At 31.6% G+C, this 23,248-nt stretch overlaps 1 protein-coding gene and 1 non-coding gene across 2 annotated transcripts in view; one reads left to right on the top strand and one right to left on the bottom strand.

Moving 5' to 3' along the window:
* The window catches only part of spz3 (Spaetzle domain-containing protein 3), a 95,283-nt gene that overhangs the window by 43,204 nt on the left and 28,831 nt on the right, over positions 1-23,248 (top strand). Inside the window, exon 2 of the mRNA XM_075297398.1 lies at positions 7,019-7,155. Coding sequence (XP_075153513.1) covers positions 7,019-7,155 — 137 coding nt within the window. The remainder of the gene's footprint in view (positions 1-7,018; positions 7,156-23,248) is intronic.
* TRNAG-GCC (transfer RNA glycine (anticodon GCC)) lies at positions 8,363-8,433 on the bottom strand. Its single transcript has one exon. It is a non-coding gene; the product is annotated as a tRNA-Gly (tRNA).

The following is a 23,248-nucleotide window of genomic DNA, read 5'->3' as shown; positions in this document are numbered from 1 at the left end:
GAATAACAAAACATGAAGTCGACATATAGTGGCATTGTAATCTTCAAGTTTTAATCTTTTGCAAGTACACTCAAAACAATTTATTTAGTTTATATATATTTTTTCAAAAGCAACAAATCGAAAATTTCATCAAAGGCTCAAAATTCCAACGAATTGAGATTCGGAGATTTTGGTGGTCATTGTACGGTAGAAATAAAGCGACCGACTTCACTTTTTAAGTCATTCTGGTTTGATGCATGCTGAATGCCATGGTGCTGTGTCCTGTTGGAATATCCATGATCTGTGGTCCAAAATATTTGTCTGCCCAGGGCGTTACTGAAAAACCAAATGAATTGATATTATCGAATAATAAAAACTATAGTGCTTTGTGTAGCTTATATTTTAATGTGATATTAGAGTTGTTCGAGTGTGCATCTATTTTTTATACTTTTAAGGTAAATTTACAAACAGTTTTATTATTAAGGAATAGAAATAAACAAGGTATTTCATCAGTATATAATCAATGAATACGAGCGGGGAGCGATCAACGACCATGAAGGCAGTGGAGGTGTGCGTGTGACAAAATCTTCGAGACTCACGCGTGAGTCGTGAGTCACGCTGGCGGCAACGGTGTGAGTGTGCGTGATTAACCAACCAAATGTCGTGCGTGAGCGTGAGTCACGAAAATAATATCTTCGTGAGTGTGCGTGAGTACGAATTTCGGAAAAACACGCTCACGAAAATAATCCCGCTGACGAACATAAAATGCTTACGATTTGAATTCATTTATAATTTTAGTGACATCCTAGGTGGTAAGATTTTTATAACGCAAACGGTTCTAAAGGTAAATCTATATATATAAAATTCAAATTATGTTTGTTTATTTGTTTGTTTGTTTGTTTGTTTATTTGTATGTTCCGGGTTGGCGCGAAAACGGCTGAACCGATTTACTTGAAACTTTCAGAGATCGTGGGGGGCACTCATGTGCTGAAAATAGGGTACCTAATTTTTTGACATATGGTCGCGGAGAGGAACCTCCCCTTTGTCCGACTTTTTGAAAATTAGACCAAAGTTGACCGATTTGCTTGAAATTTTCATTGAAGATTGGGGTTGGCATCTAGACAAAGATCCGCTACTTTTTATTTCGATATTTGGCGGCGGAGGGGGGCCTCCCCTTTGTTCGACTTTTTTAAAGTACTGTGAAAAAACTAAAATTATCTAAATTATCTGAGATTTACAGAAAACATGTGGTGAGGTTATGGAATTAATATGGGGTACCTGATGATTTCATATGTGGATGGGGAGGGGGACCTCCCCCTTGCCCTACTTTTTGAAACTTGGAAAAAAATTATGCGATTTGCTTGAAATTTTCATTGAATGTTGGGGTTGGCATCTAGACAAAAATCCGCTACATTATTTTTCGGTATTTGATCGGGGAGGGGGACCTCCCCTTTGTCGATTTTTTTTTGAAAGTACAAACAAAACTAAACTCCCCCGACTGAAATTTTACGGAAAAAACGGGTTATGAAATTTATACCAGGTTCCTGATTTTTTAATAAAAATAAAAAGGCATAGGGAGACATCCGCTTCTCTTAAGTACATACAGAGAAACAATTAAACTTTACCGAGTTACTTGAGGACTGGGGAGAGGTTACGATATTAATAGTTGATACCTGATTTTGTGATATTTGGACGGAAGAGAGGCCGCCCCTTTAGGCTTATAATTTGTTTGACATTTTCTGGGACGTTTACAAAAGATACGCTACATCACTTTTCGATATTTGGTCGGGGAGGAGGTCCTCCTCTAAAACTGCAAAAAAAAAATTAAGTTTTCTTGAAATTTACAAAAGCAGTGGGGGAACGTTATGAACGAAGAGGCAACCTTCCTTGCCCCACACTTGAAGGAAAGTTTTAAGAATTTTCTGGGATGGTTAGGGGTGCTATTCACTACGGTGTTTGTCGATATTGTATCGGGGACGTCCCTTTAAAACAATAGAGCAAAATTTAAACATCGCCGATCTACTTGAAATTTACAGGGAACGTGGGAGGAGTTGATTAAATTTATACATAATTTTTAAATTGGTATATGATTTTTCGATATCTGGTTGGGGAAGGGAAAATTGAAATAAACTTTGTCGATTTACTTAGATAGAATTTATAGGGACCATTGAGTAGTTGCGAAATTAATATAGGGTACGTGATAGTCCGATATCAGGTCGGAGTGGTGCGAAGGTGGGGAGAGGGTGCCCTTTTGTCCGTTTTTTTTTTTCTTAAATTGAAAGTAGAGGGTTGTCCATAAGTGGGAACTCGGTACATAATTTTATGATTTTTGCACAGGCTTCTGCCAGACTTCTTTTTAGTAAAAAACTTAAATTTACATGAAATTGGTAGCCAACGTAGAGGGTACATCATTTTCCAATATTTTAGCAAATGTTAATGTGGTAAAATTTTTTACTACGTTTGCTTTTTCCGATTTATTGGATAATATAGTGCTTAATTTTCAGATTTGTTGAGGAAAAGGATACCTTTCCTTGACAAACCACACTTAAAATTCACAAGAAATATAGAAGATTGTCCAACTACTTGAATACAGAACATTATTAAAAAAATTTGGAGGAAAGGGTACACCCTCTCCCGCCGTATTTGTACCCATAAACGAAAAATCAAGTAGTCCGATTTGTTTAAAAGAATTCAAATCTTTTCGAATTTGTTTTCAGCACGAAGGATATAGTTGACTAAGTTAACGCAAAATGTTCCTCCAAATACGCTTCGGAAGGCGCAGCGAAGCGGGCCGGGTTACGCTAGTCACTCATAAAATTATTCGTGAGTCACGAAGTTTTTCGTGAGTCACGACATTTTAAAGCGTGAGTCCTACCAAAAAATATCGTGCGTGAGTGTGCGCGAATAAGATTTCTCAGTCGTGAGTGTGCGTGAACAAAATATTATGCACACCTCTAGAAGGCAGCCCACTACCATTACCATGGGCGGCTCTTAAGTTCTGGTGACCAATCCATGGTGTAAATTGCTGACCTCTTTTGCAAGCAACATCAATAATAATATTAGTTCAAGAACTACCTTCTCATCGGAGAAAATTCGGTGACTGACCACTTTAGCTCAGGCAAAGCAAATCGGCTTATTGTTTTGATTTTTTACAAATTTCGCGCAATAGATTTATTTTGAGTGTATTATTTTGGTGTAGTACCTTCACGAAAGCCCACGGGCAGGCGTTTTATGTCAACAATATTTACACGTCGCCATGCAAATAAACAAGTTATACGCCTTCAAAATCACCAAAAGCTACTTAAAGTAATCCCATAAGAGCTACTCATCCGACCATTCATCTCATAAGATGAATCTGTAAGATATCAGCTTTGTTGTCATACATGATGGTAAACAGTAGTCGTTCATATGTTGTCGTAACTCATTCTTTGTCAAGTGACATATGTCGAAGTCCGGCCTGGGGGGGTTCTATCCCAAACCTATCCCAACGGCAAGAGTGACAGATGTATGTTGAATAAATGCATCATGTCTGATATGCTATCTTACAAAACCACAAACGATTCCCAGTATCAACATTTGATATTTCGCAATAAAGACTGAGTGTTACATTGACCAAATGTGGATAACAAATGGAGTCATGATGTTGGTGATCCAGTGTTATAAGCGGCAAGTACCTAGGAATTTAAAATGTTGAAATTAAACATGCCGTCTCCAAGGGTTTCCTAAGAAACACCAATTTCATTTAATTCACGCTCAAATATAATTTGTGAGATTTATTTTATAAATACAATATATAAAATAATAAATAATAAAGAGTAAATAAAAAAATATTTTGTTGATTTTATATTATTTGAATAGACTTTAAATTAAGACTAAGTACACTCAAAACAAGTATATACAGCCGTAAGTTCGGCCAGGCCGAAGCTTATGTACCCTCCACCATGGATTGCGTAGAAACTTCTACTGAAGACTGGCATCCACAATCGAATTACTTGGGTTGCGGTAACACTTGCCGATGGCAAAGTATCTTAAAACTTTCTAACACAGTCTTCTAAATTACAAGGTAGTCCATACGTAGTATATATTAAACTAAAAAAGGCAGATTAAATACGTATATAATTAAGTTTAAAGTTTACAGAAATAAAATTTTGACAAAATAAAATTTTGACAACATTTTCTATAGAAGTAAAATTTGGAAAAAATTTTCTACAGAAATAAAATTTGGAAAAAATTTTCTATAGAAATAAAATTTGGAAAAAATTGTCTATAAAAATAAAATTTTGACAAAATTTTCTATAGAATTAAAATTTTGACAAAATTTTCTATAGAAATAAAATTTTTACAAAATTTTTCTATAGAAATAAAATTTTGACAAAATTTTCTATAGAAATAACATTTTGACAATGTTTTCCATAAAAATAAAATTTTGGTAGATTATTTTTGGCTCGAGTGGCAACCATGAATATGAACCGATATGGACCAATTTTTGTGTGATTGGGGATCGGCTATATATAACTATAGACCGATATGGACCAATTTTGGCATGGATATTAGCGGCCTTATACTAACACCACGTTGCAAATTTCAACCGGATCGGATGAATTTTGCTCCTCCAAGAGGCTCCGGAGATCAAATTTGGGGAACAGTTTATATGGGGGCTATATATAATTATGGACCGATATGGACCAATTCTTGCGTGTTTGTTAGAGACGACATTCTAACACCATGTTCCAAATTTCAACCGGATCGGATGAATTTTGCTCCTCCGCAAGCCAAATCGGGGGATCGATTTATATGGGGGCTATATATAATTATGGACCGATATGGACCAATTTTTGTATAGTTGTCTACAAATAATTACGAATCGATATGGACTTTTTGCACGGTACGTAGAGAGCCAGAATTGAAATATGGGGGTCGCTTATATGGGGGCTATATACAATTATGAACTTGATATGGACCAATTTTTGTGTGATTGGGGATCAATTTATCTGAGGGCCATATATAGCTATAGACCGATATGGACCTAGTTAGGCATGGTTGTTAACGACCATATACTAGCACAATGTACCAAATTTCAACTCACTCGGATGAAATTTGCTCCTCCAAGAGGCTCCAAAACCAAATCTAGGGATCGGTTTATATGGGGCTATGTATGATTATGGACTGATATGGACCACTTTTGGCATGGTTGTTAAATATCATATACTACCACCACGTACCAAATTTCAAGCAGATCGGATGAATTTTGCTTCTCCAAAAGGCACCGGAGGTCAAATCTGGGGTTCGGTTTATATGGGGGCTATATATAATTATGGACTGATATGAAGCAATTTCTGCATGGTTGTTGGATACCATATACTAACATCACGTACCAAATTTCAACCGAATCAGATGAATTTCGCTCTTCAAAGGGTCTCCGAAGGTCAAATCTGGGGATCGGTTTATATGGGGGCTATATATAATTATGGACCGATTTCGACCAATTTTTGCATGTTTGTTTGAGGCCATATATTAACACCACGTACCAAATATCAACTGAATCAGATGAATTTTGGTCGTCCAAGAGGCTCCGGAGGTCAAATCGGGTGATCGGTTTATATGGGGGCTATATATAATTATGCACCGATGTGGACCAATTTCTGCATAGTTGTTAGAGACCATATGCTAAAACCATGTACCAAATTTCAGACAGATCGGATGAAATTTTCTTCTCTTAGAGGCTCCGCAAGCCAAATCGGGGGATCGGTTTATATGGGGGCTATATATAATTATGGACCGATATGGACCAATTTTTGCTTGGTTGTTAGAGACCATATACTAGCACCATGTACCAAATTTCAGCCGGATCGGATGAAATTTGCTTCTCTTAGAGCAATCGCAAGCCAAATTTGGGGGTCCGTTTATATGGGGGCTATACGTAAATGTGGGCCGATATGGACCAATTTTTGCATGGTTGTTAGAGACCATATATTAACACCATGTACCAAATTTCAGCCGGATCGGATGAAATTTGCTTCTCTTAGAGCAATCTCAAGCCAAATTTGGGTGTCCGTTTATATGGGGCCTATACGTAAAAGTGGACCGATATGGCCCATTTGGAATACCATCCGACCTACATCAATAACAAATACTTGTGCCAAGTTTCAAGTCGATAGCTTATTTCGTTCGGAAGTTAGCGTGATTTCAACAGACGGACGGACGGACATGCTCAGATCGACTCAGAATTTCACCACGACCCAGAATATATATACTTTATGGGGTCTTAGAGCAATATTTCGATGTGTTACAAACGGAATGACAAAGTTAATATATCCCCCATCCTATGGTGGAGGGTATAATAATAAATAATAAAATAAAGTGATAAACATAATAATAATAAATTTTAAATAAAATTAACTATTATATAATTTAGAGATCGACTATACAATTTATAAAATAATAAATAACAAAATATAACCAAAAAATATGTGATTTATTTGATCTTATTTGTATAGATTTTGATTTGAATAATTTAATTTTAATTTAAATTAAAAAAAAATACAATAAATTCAATTTAATTGCCTCGAGTTTAATTAAATTCACTAGAGTTCCTCAATTAAAATTTATTACTTTTTATTATAATAATTTTGAATGAAATTAACAATTATATAAATTAAATATACAATTTATAAAATTATAATTAATAAACTATAGTGATAAAAATAATAATAATAAATTTACCAATTAAATTAACTATTATATAAATTAGAGATCGGCTATACAATTTATAAAACTATAAATAATGAAATATAATAATAAACAATATTTTATTTATTATAATTTCAATAAATTATTTAAATGAAAATAAATTACATAAAATTCAATTTAATTGAATCGAAATTAATTAAATTCATTAGAGTTCCTTAATTGAGATTTATTTACTTCGTATTACAATAATTTATATTTATTTATTTGTAATTTATTATGTATTTGTTTACTTTTTTCTTTACTTTCGCTTCGATTTTTTTCACAATTTTTCATTTTTACAATTTTTCAGATGGTTCCCACAAATCATCACCAATGCCTACCGTCACACCAATTCAAGGACCAATTTACCTCAAAAATGGCACCGTACCCGTTGTGCCGCTCTTCCATTATCCCACATTCAATAATGGTTCATTTGTACAGATACCAGTAAGTATCGATTAATGATAGCCAACCCGTCATAAAAGTATCGTAAACTCAATGATTAATGATCTCGTAGAAATTAGTTCACACAATAGTCGCGGCATCCAAGATTGCCGCGGTACAACAGGTCAATGTTAAAAGTCCACAATAAATAGCCATAATAATATTTTAGCAGTGTTGGAAAAACGAAAAAAAGCACAACAAAAATTATTTTTTACATTACAATTTATTGGTCAATGTCGTAGCAGTAGTGGTCATTGGTCAGTAGAAGAATAAATTGTAAAGCCGTATATGCATTCTGTCAAATCTGGGAATCTGAGTTTATAATTATGGACCGATGTGGACAATTTTTCAATAGCCAAATAGTGACATCACATAACAAATTTCAGCCGGATAGGATGAATTTTGCTCCTCGAGGAGGTTTAAGTATTCAAATCTGGGGATCGGTTTCTATAGGGCTATATAAAATTTTTACATGATTATTAGAGGACATCACGTACCACATTTCGAAAAAAATATAACAACCACAGGAAACCTTCAACCGATAATTTACAAATTTATTCCACACATTTACAAAACCCTACATTAGTGGATTTTTTACAATTTTTTCGCTTCAGTGGATAACCTAACTTTTGTATAGTTTAAGACAATGTAAAAAAAATGCCAATGTGCAGGTATATGGTGTTCAATTTCCGACCATCTCTGATTGCCAACTACCACCACGTACATCTTAATTTTTACTGCAAAAATTATCTTTATGCATCGGGGACTTATGCAAACATTACACAGGCCAATATATCATTCATTTAAATAACATTTATTCTTTTTTTCCATTTACCTGTTTCATTTTGGTTTTCTGTTTAATGTCGATATCATATTAAGATGTATTCGTTTGTATATTCCAATTGACTTTGATAAGAATTGATTTATGGCTGAGGAAATTGTAAGCTAAAAATCAAAGAAAATGAGGAACAATTGTAAAAGTTTAACATGTAAACTCCATCAAAGTGCAAGAATATGCACTTTATTGTCGTTTTGTAGTATTCATACCTGGAAATGGTTTTTGTTTTATTAATGGTAAAATTTTGTATTAAGAAATTTTGTTTGTGCTCTAGTAAGTGAAAATTAATAAATTTTTAATTATATGATAGTAAATCATTAATAAACATTATAGAAAAAAATTAAAATCAATTTTTATAACAAAAAAAGTGTTTGCATCGGCCGGGAATCGAACCCGGGCCGCCCGCGTGGCAGGCGAGCATTCTACCACTGAACCACCGATGCTTGTTGTACTAAGCACAACCATAGCGACTGACGGTATGCAAATACATCTTCACGTGTCAATGATATTCACAGTGTGAATTTCACACTTAATTGGCATTAGTTTCCGATGTAGTACAGCTGTGGGATGGAAACTACAATTTTTTAGAAAGTACAAAAAAGGTATTTTTTGAGCGAAAAAGTACTTTTCACTAATTTTCAAAAAAAAATCCCATTGGAAGATTATTGTCAAGAGCTCCTTTAGACTGAATTTTAAAGAAAATAAAATTTTATTTGACAATTACTCAATTTTAAATATTTTTTTAGTTTTATATCCGCTTACAAAGACTACCGTAGTATTGTAATCATGGTTGCCACAGTTGTACTTCATGCTACTTCATAAATTTTCAGTGGATAAATAAAAAAAAATTTTTGACAAAATTTTCTATACAAATAAAATTTTTACAAAATTTTCTAAAGAAATAAAATTTTGTCAAAACTTTCTATTGAAATACAATTTTGACAAATTTTTCTTTGAAATAAAATTTTGACAAAATTTTCTATAAAAATAAAATTTTGACAAAATTTTTTATAGAAATAAAATTTTGACAAACTTTTCTATAGAATTAAAATGTTGATTATATTTTAACAAACTTTTCTATAGAAATAAAATTTTAACAAACTTTTCTATAGAAATAAAATTTTGTCAAAATTTTTTATAGAAATAAAATTTTGACAAAATTTTCTATACAAATTAAATTTTGACAAAAATTTTTATAGAACAAAAATTTTGACAAAATGTTTTATAGAAATAAAATTTTGATAAAATGTTTTATAGAAATAAAAATTTGACAAAATTTTCTAAAGAAATAAATTTTTGACAAAATTTTCTATAGAACTAAAATTTGTTAAAATTTTAACAAAATTTTCTATAGGAATAAAATTTTCTATAGAAATAAGGTTTTGACAAAATTTTTTATAGAAGTAAAATTTTCTAAAGAAATAAAATTTTAACAAAATTTTCTCTAGAAATAAAATTTTGACAAAATTTACTATAGAAATAAAATTTTGAGACAATTTTCTAAAGAAATAAAATTTTGACAAAATTTTCTATAGAAATAAAATTTTGACAAAAAATTTTATAGAAATAAAATTTTGACAAAATTTTCTATAGAAATAACATTTTGACAAAATTTTCTATAGAAATAAAATTTTGACAAAATTTTCTATGGAAATAAAATTTTGACAAAATTTTCTATAGAAATAAAATTTTGACAAAATTTTCTAAAGAAATAAAATTTTGACAAAATTTTCTATAGAAATAAAATTTTGACAAAATTTTCTATCGAAATAAAATTTTGACAAAATTTTCTATAGAAATGAAATTTTGACAAAATTTTCTATAGAAATAAAATTTTGACAAAATTTTCTAAAGAAATAAAATTTTGACAAAATTTTCTATAGAATAAAAATTTTGACAAAATTTTCTATAGAAATAAAATTTTGACAAAATTTTCTATAGAAATAAAGTATTGACAAAATTTTCTATATAAATAAAATTTTGACAAAATTTTCTAAAGAAATACAATTTTGAAAAAATTTTCTAAAGAAATACAATTTTGACAAAATTTTTTATCGAAATAAAATTTTGACAAAATTTTATATAAAAATAAAATTTTGAAAAATTTTTCTACGAAAATAAAATTTTGACAACATTTTCTATAGAATAAAAATTTTGGCAAAATTTTCTATAGAAATAAAATTTTGATAAAATTTTATATAAAAATAAAATTTGGCAAATTTTTCTACGAAAATAAAATTTTGACATAATTTTCTATACAAATAAAATTTTGACAAAAATTTTTATAGAATAAAAATTTGGACAAAATTTTCCATAGAATTAAAATTGTGACAAAATTGTCTATAGAAATAAAATCTTGACAACATTTTCTATAGAAATAAAATTTTGATAATTCTTTTAAAGAAATAAAATTTTGACAAAATTTTCTATAGAAATAAAGTTTTGACAAAATTTTCTATAGAAATAAAGTTTTGACAAAATTTTCTATAGAAATAAAATTTTGACAACATTTTCTATTGAAATAAAATTTTGACAACATTTTCTATAGAAATAAAATTTTGACAAAATTTTCTATAGAAATAAAATTTTGACAAAGTTTTCCAAAGAAATAAAATTTTGACAAAATTTTCTATAGAAATAAAATTTTGATAAAATTTTATATAAAAATAAAATTTTGACAAATTTTTCTATGAAAATAAAATGTTGACAAAATTTTCTATATAAATAAAATTTTGACAAAATTTTCTAAACAAATAAAATTTTGACAAAATTTTCCATCGAAATAAAATTTTGACACAATTTTTTAAAGAAATAAAATTTTGACAAAATTTTTTAAAGAAATAAAATTTTGACAAAATTTTCTAAAGAAAAAAAATTTTTGCAAAATTATCTATAGAAATAAAATTTTGACAAACTATTCTATAGAAATAAAATTTTCTAAAAAAAAAATTTTTGCAAAATTTTGTATAGAAATAAAATTTTGACAAAATTTTCTATATAAATAAAATTTTGACACAATTTTCTAAAGAAATTAAATTTTCACAAAATTTTCTATAGAAATAAAATTTTTATTGTTGTTTTTTTTTTTATCTCAGCTTAAAGCCATGCATTGACTAAACTACAAGTGTAGCTTAACCAACAGAGGAAAAGTATGCTTGTCAAATTTATTTGGGCAAAGCCCTATAGACTGCAAGATGGTTGGATGTACAGCTGTTTCGGAATTACCACATTCCTAATCAGCATCCTCTACTTGCAGCAAAACTATCAACCAATTATCAGAATAAATTCGGGTAATTCACTCAACCCAAAGTGAACTACACTTGAACCTCCCGAAAAATGGGTTTGATAGTCGGCTACTGCCTAAACAAATTTGCCAGCATATTTGGCAAAGGAAAAGAGATATGCTGGCAAAGGAAAAGAGATATGCTATAGGGCTTTGCCCAAATAAATTTGACAAGCATACTTTTCCTCTGTTGGTTAAGCTACACTTGTAGTTTAGTCAATGCATGGCTTTAAGCTGAGATCAAAAAAACAACAATAACGATTGAAGAGAAGCCAACAATAACAAACAAAACGAATGAATAAAATTTTGACAAAATTTTCTATAGAAATAAAAGTTTGACAAAATTTTCTAAAGAAAATTTTTTTTTTGCAAAATTTTCTATAAAAAAAAAACTGTTGACCAAAAATAAAAAAAAATTGACAAAATTTTCCAAAATTTTCCAAAAGAAAAAATATTGACAAAATTTTCTGTAGAAATAAACTTTTGACAAAACTTTCTGAAGAAATACATTTTTGCAAAATAATATTTTTTGGTAGTTTTTGGTATGGTTCGCATTTTTTTTTTTTTTTTTTTGATTATTTTTAGAAATTTGTGAGTAAACAGTATTACAAACGCTGGCATCAATTCAAAAAAAATTATTAAACATATTTATTTTTTTTTTATTTTCACTTGTTAAATAAAATTTTGTAGTTTGAAGGAAAAAAATGGAGCTCAAAATTGCAGGAATGTCTTCAGTGACATACGAAGTTCACGATGGACGTATATGTAGTAAAATTTACAAATTTAAAGAAACAATGAACAATTTTGTGACAAGTACAAATTTAGTAAATCTTTATGCTTCATTTGTGTATAATTTTTTTCCGTGTTTGAGTTCATTTAACTAACGTCCGCAAAAAATTATTAGAGTAAAGGAAACTTTCTCCAAACATAATAATTCGATTAACTAAAATAAAGTTTAATTGGCTTTAGTGAAATAGAGGGTTCACTTTTTTTGTGCAGCCACCCCGTGAAAAGGTTCGAAATTGTTTACACAGTCAAAGGTGCCGACTATTTGCCCCATTTACTGGTTGAAAAAATGTTGTGCCATCCGCCACCTTTTATTAGGTCAAGATGTATCGGCTCGGGCGCCAAAATTCGCCGCATGAAGAAAAACTTGAATTCTGTTGCCACCGATCTCATTTTGATCAGATTTTGTAATAAAATTTTCTAAAAACGTCTCCTATGTTTGTTGGGTTATTTATATGATTGTTTCTTGATATTAGAAAGTTGTTCGTTTCGATTCAAAATCCCTAAACTAAGTCTTAGCCCATATTTGAAGTTTGTTTATCATAAATCCAAAGATTCCATCCACCGCCTTTAACTAGATCAGTATATATCGACTCGGGCGCCAAACTTCGTCACATCGAGGCAAGCTTACACAAAAAAAATTACTTGGATCCAAAGATTTTGACCTTCCATTAAGGATTTTGGTATTGATTCCGAGCCAAAGATGCGGCTTCTTTAAAATAAAGAATTTTTTTTGCGACCTATCTGGCTTTAAATCTAGGATCAATAAAATTTAAATTAAGATACAGATCTCATTTAGCAAATATCCATTCTCTTTTCGCGGTTTATTAATAAAGGTACTCACACGAACAAACAAATGCCTGTTTAAAAATCCAAATTATAACGGATACTTCAAAGTAAAAAATGTTTTCTTAATTCCAAAAAAAAAAAAAAAAATTAAACCGTAGACGCCAAAATAAGTTTTAGCCTATATATGAAGTGTTTTTTATCTTAAATCTAAAGTTGCAATATTTCAGTTAATTTAAGGACAATATTTTTAAATCAAAAATGTGTTTCTTTTTTAAGGAAAATTAGCCTTAGTTCAAAGACATGCAACTTTAACGGAGGGACGCAAATTTACAAAATTTGTGTCCTAAATTTAATGAAAAAAAATTTTGAAGCAAAGATTATAAACTTTATTTTAATTAAAATTTCATTATTTTAAAGAAATTTGTCTTTAATATTTTGTAAATTTCGAATCCTAAACAAAAGGATACAGAGCTCATTTAGCAAATTTTCATTCACTTTTCGCGGTTTATTAATAAAGGTACTCACACGGACAAACAAATGCCTGTTTAAAAATCCAAATTATAACGGATACTTCAAAGTAAAAAATGTTTTCTTAATTCCAAAAAAAAAAAACTTTAAACCAAAGACGCTAAAATAAGTTTTAGCCTATATATGAAGTGTTATCTTAAATCTAAAGTTTCAATATTTCAGTTAAATTAAGGACAATTTATTTAAATCAAAAATGTGTTTCTTTATTTTCAGGAAAATTAGCCTTAGCTCAAAGACATGCGACTTTAATGGGGGGACGCAAATTTACAAAATTTGTGTCCTAAATTTAATGAAAAAAAAATTAAGCAAAGATTATAATCTTTATTTTAATTAAAATTTCATTATTTTAAAAAAAATTGTCCTTAATATTTTGTAAATTTCGAATCCTAAAATTTAGGTTGGGTAATCTTTAATATCACGTAAATATTTTCTCAGTGTATATACAATTGTCGAAGGTTGGCAGAAAATTTTGTCAAAATTTTATTTCTATAGAAAATTTTGTCAAAATTATATTTCTATAGAAAATTTTTGTCAAAATTTTATTTCATAGGAAATTTTGTCAAAATTTTATTTCTACAGAAAATTTTGCCAAAATGTATGAACATTTTTGTTAAAATTTTATTTCCATAGAAAATTTTTGTCAAAATTTTAGATCAATACATATATAGGCTCGGGCGCCAAATGTCACTACATCGAGGAAAGCTTAGAGTTCGTTTTCTAAAGATATCCTCTACATTTTCCATTAATTTTGATCAGATTGTGTAATGAAAATCTCTAAACTTTCCTCCTATGTTTGCTGGGTTATTTGTATGATTATGTGTTGATTTTAGAAAGTTGTTCGCGGCAATAAGAATTTATCAGTAAAATGCAAGTTCCTCTTTGACTATGTATGCACTTCAGCCTTACAAATAAAATACAACCTAAAAATTCTCAACAATATGATATTATTGAGTTATGTATGTCAAACACGTTTCCGATATAAAATGCTTTATTATCGGCCCAGGAATTATTTCTATCCCGTTCATAGAATTGTTTGGATTTTCTCTTTTTATTTAAATATTTTTTTACGACAACGTTAAAGCGATAGTGTGACCTTCATACGTTAAAATAAACAAAATCATACATACGAAAAAAAATCTACGTACAAATCAAATTATTTCCGCAAACGTTAGCCGGTCGTCCAGTCAGCCAACAAGACCACAATAACAACATGCCAACAAAAAAAAAAACACATGATCGAAAATTTAACAAAAAACAAAAATCGATAAATTAAATGTGGAAAGAAGAAACTAACAACAACAACAACAATGGAAAACAAATCTCTTCTAACACATGGAAAGCCGGCTTTTTTCGCAAATTCAAAAAAATGCAAACAGGTTGCGAAACCAAAAATTCAACAAATGAATCTGATAGCGTAGTCAAAACAACACCGCCGCCGCCGCCACTTCCATCAGCTATATCTTGGTTTAATGTGATCGAATGATAAGTGCGTGTGAATTTCTATTAAAAACAAATACCCGTCAACGTGATTTGTTTTGGTGATTTTTTTTATTTTTTTGTTTTTTTTTTGCTGTCAAATAAAAATCTCTATGCTAAAATATGTAGCGTTAAAAACAAAAACAATCTAAATCACTTAAATTTTGAATTATTTATGTTTTATTCTAAAGAGCTGCCATGCGGCTTATCTGGAATTTGGATTTCTTTCCACACGTTGTCCTCCAAAGCATTTACGGGGTGATACGTGGGCAAACTCAGGCCGTCGACATTTTAATAGTTTTGAATTATTAGAATTTTTAATTTAGGATTTCAATATTTCAGAGATTTCGATTGAATTTTAATAGAAAAGCGAACCAAAAGTGAATCACCTAGAGGCACCATTGATTTTTCGAAAAAAAAAACAAGTATACTTTCCATCACTGATGATTAATAGTGATTACTAATCGGTGATAAAATATTCAAAATTTTAAATATCACCGAAATGTCATAATATCACCAGGGTTGGCCTGTCGCAAACTGTGACTTTTGCGACATACGTATACGACGGTATAATACGTATGTCGCAAAAGTCGTAAACCTAATGTAAAAAACCACCTAAGCCTTAGTTGCATCGGCGAATGACTAGCTACAATTTTGAAAAAGTTTAATTAGTATGGAAATTGACTCTAATAAGCCAAAACGTGATTTTATAAAATTCTCTTTAAACAAAAAATCACTTTTGCAAGACTCAAGTAGTCTTACTTCCTTCCAGTTTCTGCAGAAATTTTGGAAAGAAAGGATGAGCGAATACCGACCGTCACGTTTACTGCATCATCAAATAGTTCATTGTAATTTCGGCTTGGAGTCTCCAATTGAAATATCTCTATTCTCAAGTTTTTTAAACTCGTTAATAACTTTATGAACATTCGTGAGAATTTAAATTTCTTCGCACATATCATCATCTTGGATATCATTCGCTGCATTTGCTACTTTTCTTATATTTACGACGAGTATGTGACGTTTACAACTTTGCGACAGTCGCAAACCTAAAATAGCTTGATACAGACCATCTCTGAATATCACTTCAATTTGCAATAAAATTAAACCATCTTAAAAAATTGCAATTTTGTAAAATACTTCATCATAGAACAATAATTTCTTGGATCAACTTGGTTGGCTCGATTCTACTTAAAAAATTCTTGTCATTTTTAATTTTTTTTTTTTTACAACCAAAAATACTTTTCATTAAATGGATGAAAAATTACGTTCTCTTAACGAAATCTCTTCAAGATCTTTTTTTAAGAAACATTTTCAAACATTCCTAAATTTGTTAAAATCACCAACATTTTAAGAAAAAAAAAATATAATGTCAAATATTTTGCATTTATTTGGTATATTCGTACACTGAAAACAATATTTACGTGATATTATAGATTACGCAACTTATTTTAGGATGCTCGCTTTACAAAATATTAAGGACAAATTTCTTTAAAACAATGAAATTTTAATTAAAATGAAGTTTATAATATTTGCTTCAAAATTGTTTTTTCCTTAAATTTAGGACACAAATTTTGTAAATTTGTTTCTTTCCGTTAAAGTCGCATATCTTTGAAATAAAGGAAATTTTCCTAAAAATAAAGTAACACATTTTTGATTTAAAGAAATTGTCCTTAAATTACTTGAAATATTTAATCCTTAGTTTTAAAAAAAAAAGCTTCAAATATAGGCTAAGATTTATTTTTAGAATTAAGCATCTTTGGTTTAAAGTTATTTTGGAATTCAAAACAGAAATTTTTACTTTACCGTTATCATTTGTATTTTTAAACTGGCATTTGTTTGTACGTGAATAGATTTATTGATAAAATGCGAAAAGAGAATGAAAATTCGATAAATGAGATATGTATCCTAATTTTAATTGTAGTGATCCTAGATTTAAAGCCAGATAGGTCGCTAAAAAAATGTCTTTATTTTAAAAAAGCCGCATCTTTGGCTCGGAATCAATACCAAAATCCTTAAAGGAAAGTCAAAATCTTTGGATCCAAGTAAACTTTTTTTGAGTGTACGAACTTTTTTTAAATTTTGTAAAAATTTTATGAAAAAGTCGTTGTGGATTCAAAAGCAATTCAAAGAACAAACCAGTTCTTTGTTTTAAAATTATTGCACATACGAAGGCGGTTCGAAAACTTCTTAGCCTAGTTAGTTTTTCAAAAATATTTTTATGTTTCAATATAATCTCCCGAAACTTCAATACACTTAGTCCAACGCTTTTCTAGTAATTCTATCCCTTGATTAAATAAAATAGTTTTCCTCAAGGTCTTCAAAATAGTGGTTTACAACTGTAATTACATCTTCATTTGAGGTAAAACGCTTACCAGCAAGGAATTTTTTTTAAATTTGGGAACAAGTAAATGTCACTGGGAGATAAATCAGGAGAATAAGGTGGGTGGTAAAGCAACTCGTACTTTAATTCCTTGATTTTAGCCATTGTTAAAGCACTCTTGTGCGCTGGTGCGTTGTCTTGATGAAAAATGATTATACCCTCCACCATAGGATGGGGGTATATTAACTTTGTCATTCCGTTTGTAACACATCGAAATATTGCTCTAAGACCCCATAAAGTATATATATTTTGGGCCGTGGTGAATTTCTGAGTCGATCTGAGCATGTCCGTCCGTCTGTCCGTCTGTTGAAATCACGCTAACTTCCGAACGAAACAAGCTATCGACTTGAAACTTGGCACAAGTAGTTGTTATTGATGTAGGTCGGATGGTATTGCAAATGGGCCATATCGGTCCACTTTTACGTATAGCCCCCATATAAACAGACCCCCAAATTTGGCTTGTGATTGCTCTAAGAGAAGAAAATGTCATCCGATCCGGCTGAAATTTGGTACATGGTGTTAGTATTGGTCTCTAACAACCATGCAAAATTGGTCCATATCGGTCCACTTTTACGTATAGCCCCCATATAAACGGACCCTCAAATTTGGATTGTGATTGCTCTAAAAGAAGCAATTTCATCCGATCCGGCTGAAATTTGGTTAATGGTGTAAGTGTATGGTATCTAATAACCATGCAAAAATTAGTCCATATCGGTCCACTTTTACGTACCCCCAAATTTGGGTTACGATTGCACTAAGAGAAGCAAATTTCATCCGATCTGGCTGAAATTTGGTACATGGTGTTAGTATATGGTCTCCAACAACCATGCAAAATTTGGTCCACATCGGTCCATAATTATATATAGCCCTCATATAAACCGATCCTCCGATTTGGCTTGCGGAGCCTCTAAGAGAAGCAAATTTAATCCGATCCGACTGAAATTTGGTACATGGTGTTAGTATATGGTCTCTAACAACCATGCAAAAATTGGTCCATATCAGTCCATAATTATATATAGCCCCCATATAAACCGATCCCCAGATTTGAACTCCGGACATCTTGGAGGAGCAAAATTCATCCGATCTGGTTCAAATTTGCAACGTGGTGTTAGAATGTGGTCTCTAACAAACACGCAAGAACTGGTCCATATCGGTCCATAATTATATATAGCCCCCATATAAACCGATCCCCAGATTTGATCTCCGGAGCCTCTTGGAGGAGCAAAATTCATCCGATCCGGCTGAAATTTGCAACGTGGTGTTAGTATAAGGCCGCTAATAACCATGCCAAAATTGATCCATATCGGTCTATAGTTATATATAGCCGATCCCCAATCACACACAAATTTGTCCATATCGGTTCATAATCATGGTTGCCACTGGAGCCAAAAATAATATACCAAAATTTTATTTTTATAGAAAACATTGTCAAAATGTTATTTCTCTAGAAAATTTTGTCAAAATTTTATTTCTATAGAAAATTTTGTCAGAATTTAATTTATATAGAAAATTTTGTCAAAATTTTATTTCTATAGAAACTTTAAACTTAATTATATACGTATTTAATCGGCCTTTTTTAGTTTAATATATACCACGTATGGACTATGTGGTATATATTACGGGGTTAGGAAGTTTTAAGATACCTTGCCATCGGCTTCAGTAGAAGTTTCTACGCAATCCATGGTGGAGGGTACATAAGCTTCGGCCGGGCCGAACTTACGGCCGTATATACTTGTTTTTTTAAATATGTTGTAAGCCAGGACGTTTTTCTCGAATTTGTACATTTAACAAGTTGGCTGATAAGTCCCCGGTCTGACACATAAATGGCGTCGCTAGTATTAAATGCATATTATTTTTATATAATACCAACCTTCAAATGATTCGTGTCAAAATTTGACGTCTGTAAGTCAATTAGTTTGTGAGATAGAGCGTCTTTTGTGAAGCAACAATAATTGAGTGGTATGCAAAATTCAAGCGTGGTGAAATGAGCACGGAGGAGGGTGAAAGCAGTGGACTCTCGAAAGAGGTGGTTACCGACGAAAACATCAAAAGAATCCACAAAATGATTTTGAATGACCGTAAAATGAAGTTGATCGAGTTAGCAGAGGCCTTAAAGATATCAAAGGAACGTGTTGGTCATATCATTCATCAATATTTGGATATGCGGAAGCTCTGTGCAAAATGGGTGCCGCGCGAGCTCACATTTGACCAAAAACAACAACGTGTTGATGATTCTGAGCGGTGTTTGCAGCTGTTAACTCGTAATACACCCGAGTTCTTCCGTCGATATGTGACAATGGATGAAACATGGCTCCATCACTACACTCCTGAGTCCAATCGACAGTCGGCTGAAGGGACAGCGACCGGTGAACCGTCTCCGAAGCATGGAAAGACTCAAAAGTCCGCTGGCAAAGTAATGGCCTCTGTTTTTTTGGGATGCGCATGGAATAATTTTTATCAATTATCTTGAGAAGGGAAAAATCATCAACAGTGACTATTATATGGCGTTATTGGAGCGTTTGAAGGTCGAAATCGCGGCAAAACGGTCCCATATGAAGAAGAAATAAGTGTTGTTCCACCAAGACAACGCACCGTGCCACAAGTCATTGAGAACGATGGCAAAAATTCATGAATTGGGCTTCGAATTGCTTCCCCACGCACCGTATTTTCCAGATCTGGCCCCCAGCGACTTTTTCTTGTTCTCAGACCTCAAAAGGATGCTCGCAGGGAAAAAAATTTAGCTGCAATGAAGAGGTGATCGCCGAAACTGAGGCCTATTTTGAGGCAAAACCGAAGGAGTACTACCAAAATGGTATCAAAAAATTGGAAGGTCGTTATAATCGTTGTGTCGCTCTTGAAGGGAACTATGTTGAATAATAAAAACGAATTTTGACAAAAAAAATGTGTTTTTCTTTGTTAGACCGGGGACTTATCAGCCATCCTGTTAATTGATCAAAAGGTTGCAATAGTACTCTAAATTTATTGTTTTATCCTTTTGCAGATAGTGAATCAATAAAATACCTTTGAAGTCCCAAAAAACGTTGCCATAACCTTACCAGCCGATTGAATTGTTTTTGCCTTCTTTGGGGCACTTCCTCCAGCTTCAGTCCATTGTTTGGATTGTTCTTTTGTCTCTGGAGTATAGTGGTGGATCCATGTCTCATCCACAGTTATGAAACGACGCTTAAAATCCATTTTATTTCGCTTAAAACGATCCAAACAAGCTTGAGAAATGTTCATTCTTATGAGTTTTTGATCGACTGTTAATAAATGCGGCACCCATCTTGCAGAAAGCTTTTTCATCTGTAGCTCTTCATGCAGAATTAAATGGACTCGATCATTTGAGATGCCCATGATATTAGCAATTCATATCATGCACTTTGGCTACAATTTCTGTTGTTGTTGCTGTTTTTGGACGTCCACTACGTGGTTCATCTTCAATGCTTGTACGACCACGTTTAAATTCAGCAACCCAATTTTTTACCGTTGCATATGAAGGAGCACTTTCACCTAACACATTCACCATATCATTATGAATTTCTTGTCCCGATAAACCTTTTTTATGTAAATATTTAATGACAGCACGTATTTCTAATTTTTCCATTGTAAAACAAGTAAGGAAAGTCTAAAGTCGGGCGGTGCTGACTATATTATACCCTGCACCACTTTGTAGATCTAAATTTTCGATACCATATCACATCCGTCAAATGTGTTGGGGCTATATATAAAGGTTTGTCCCAAATACATACATTTAAATATCACTCGATCTGGACAGAATTTGATAGACTTCTACAAAATCTATAGACTCAAAATTTAAGTCGGCTAATGCACTAGGGTGGAACACAATGTTAGTAAAAAAATATGGGAAACATTTAAATCTGGAGCAATTTTAAGAAAACTTCGCAAAAGTTTATTTATGATTTATCGCTCGATATATATGCATTAGAAGTTTAGGAAAATTAGAGTCATTTTTACAACTTTTCGACTAAGCAGTGGCGATTTTACAAGGAAAATGTTGGTATTTTGACCATTTTTGTCGAAATCAGAAAAACATATATATGGGAGCTATATCTAAATCTGAACCGATTTCAACCAAATTTGGCACGCATAGCTACAATGCTAATTCTACTCCCTGTGTAAAATTTCAACTAAATCGGAGTTAAAAATTGGCCTCTACGGTCATATGAGTGTAAATCGGGCGAAAGCTATATATGGGAGCTATATCTAAATCTGAACCGATTTCAACCAAATTTAGCACACATAGCTACAATGCTAATTCTACTCACTGTGCAAAATTTCAACTAAATCGGAGCAAAAAATTGGCCTCTGTGGTCATTTGAGTGTAAATAGGGCGAAAGCTATATATGGGAGCTATATCTAAATCTGAACCGATTTCCACCAAATTTGACACGCCTAGCTATAATGCTAATTCTACTCCCTGTGCAAAATTTCAACTAAATCGGAGCAAAAAATTGGCCTCTGTGGGCAAATGAGTGTAAATCGGGCCAAAGATATATATGGGAGCTATATCTAAATCTGAACCGATTTGGATGATATTTTGCAAGTTTTTCGAAACTCATAAAATATTCGGATGTACGGAATTTGAGGAAGATCGGTTGATATACACGCCAATTATGACCAGATCGGTGAAAAATATATATGGGAGCTATATCTAAATCTCAACCGATTTTTTCCAAAATCAATAGGGATCGTCTTTGAGCCGAAACAGGACCGTATACCAAATTTTAGGACAATCGGACTAAAACTGCGAGCTGTACTTTGCACACAATAATACATCAACAGACAGACAGACGGACAGACAGACAGACGGACATCGCTAAATCGACTCAGAATTTAATTCTAAGACGATTGGTATACTAAACGATGGGTCTCAGACTTTTCCTTCTTGGCGTTACATACAAATGCACAAACTTATTATACCCTGTACCACAGTAGTAGTGAAGGGTATAAAAATTGCGGATGCGTCTTTTTTGTACACCTTTTTCTATATGAAGGAGTTGCCAGATCGAAACTAAATTTAACATGTGTTCATAACAGAGATGGAAGTTTCTAAAACACTTAACTTTTTTCTTTTTATACCGCGCTTTTTGTGCTAGGCTAAGAAGCCATATTGCCAGGTAATTTTTGGTTCTTCCCCCCAAAATCTTAAGAAAAAAACCCCTAAAATGGTCTAGATTTTTTTCAAAAACCCCAAAAAATTTAAGAATGCAGATAGTACAAAAGGGGGTCCCAAATTTCGTGGAAAATCCTGTAGTGATTCACTTTAAAAATTAAATGTAACACAAATAGAAACGAAATTTTAGACAAACTAAGTTTTCTTTTGAAGTAAAGAAAAAATAAAATTTGCTCTTCAAGAAAATACTTTATAACAAAAGGGAATTTCGTTTTTTCAAAATTTCGTCCCTGAGGAAAGTATTTTTTCTTGGGTGTAATAATACAATATGTCTATCAATTAAAAAAGCATGCAAAACAAAATAATTCTATGTATAAATCTTTTAAATCAAATTAATTTAAAAAAAGGTTTATAATGTATAAATAATAGAAATAAACAAGGAAACAAAAATTAAAGTTCAGAAAATATATATAGATTATTAAAATGCGTTCAGCTGCTAAGTTGAAACATGATTTCTTAATTTGTTTTTAATTGTGTGAAATATTAAAAATGCTCTTTCGTTTGAAAAATATAACGAAGATAATGCTATTGCATATTTGCTTATATTTGGGAACTTGGGAACTTTTTTCTCATAATTCATGGCAGAATTGTTTCGAATTCGGTTGAGAATTGCTCCACTTCTAAGAAACCTTTTTACCCCCAAACAAATGTTACCTCTAAAAATCCCCCTAAACGTGAAACCCTCAACCTGGCAACACTGCTAAGAAGTATCCGAACTGCCCTCTACACCTCAATTTTATTGAAATGTTTTAATCACTTTATGTTAAAAAATCACATCAATCTTCTTTATGCAAATGATGGGGAGCGCATAGACTACAATCA

The sequence above is a fragment of the Haematobia irritans genome, chromosome 2 (assembly GCF_050003625.1).
Source record: "Haematobia irritans isolate KBUSLIRL chromosome 2, ASM5000362v1, whole genome shotgun sequence".
Lineage (NCBI taxonomy): Eukaryota > Metazoa > Arthropoda > Insecta > Diptera > Muscidae > Haematobia > Haematobia irritans.
Note: the sequence above shows the minus strand (reverse complement) of the source record. Positions and strands in the feature narration are given on the sequence as shown.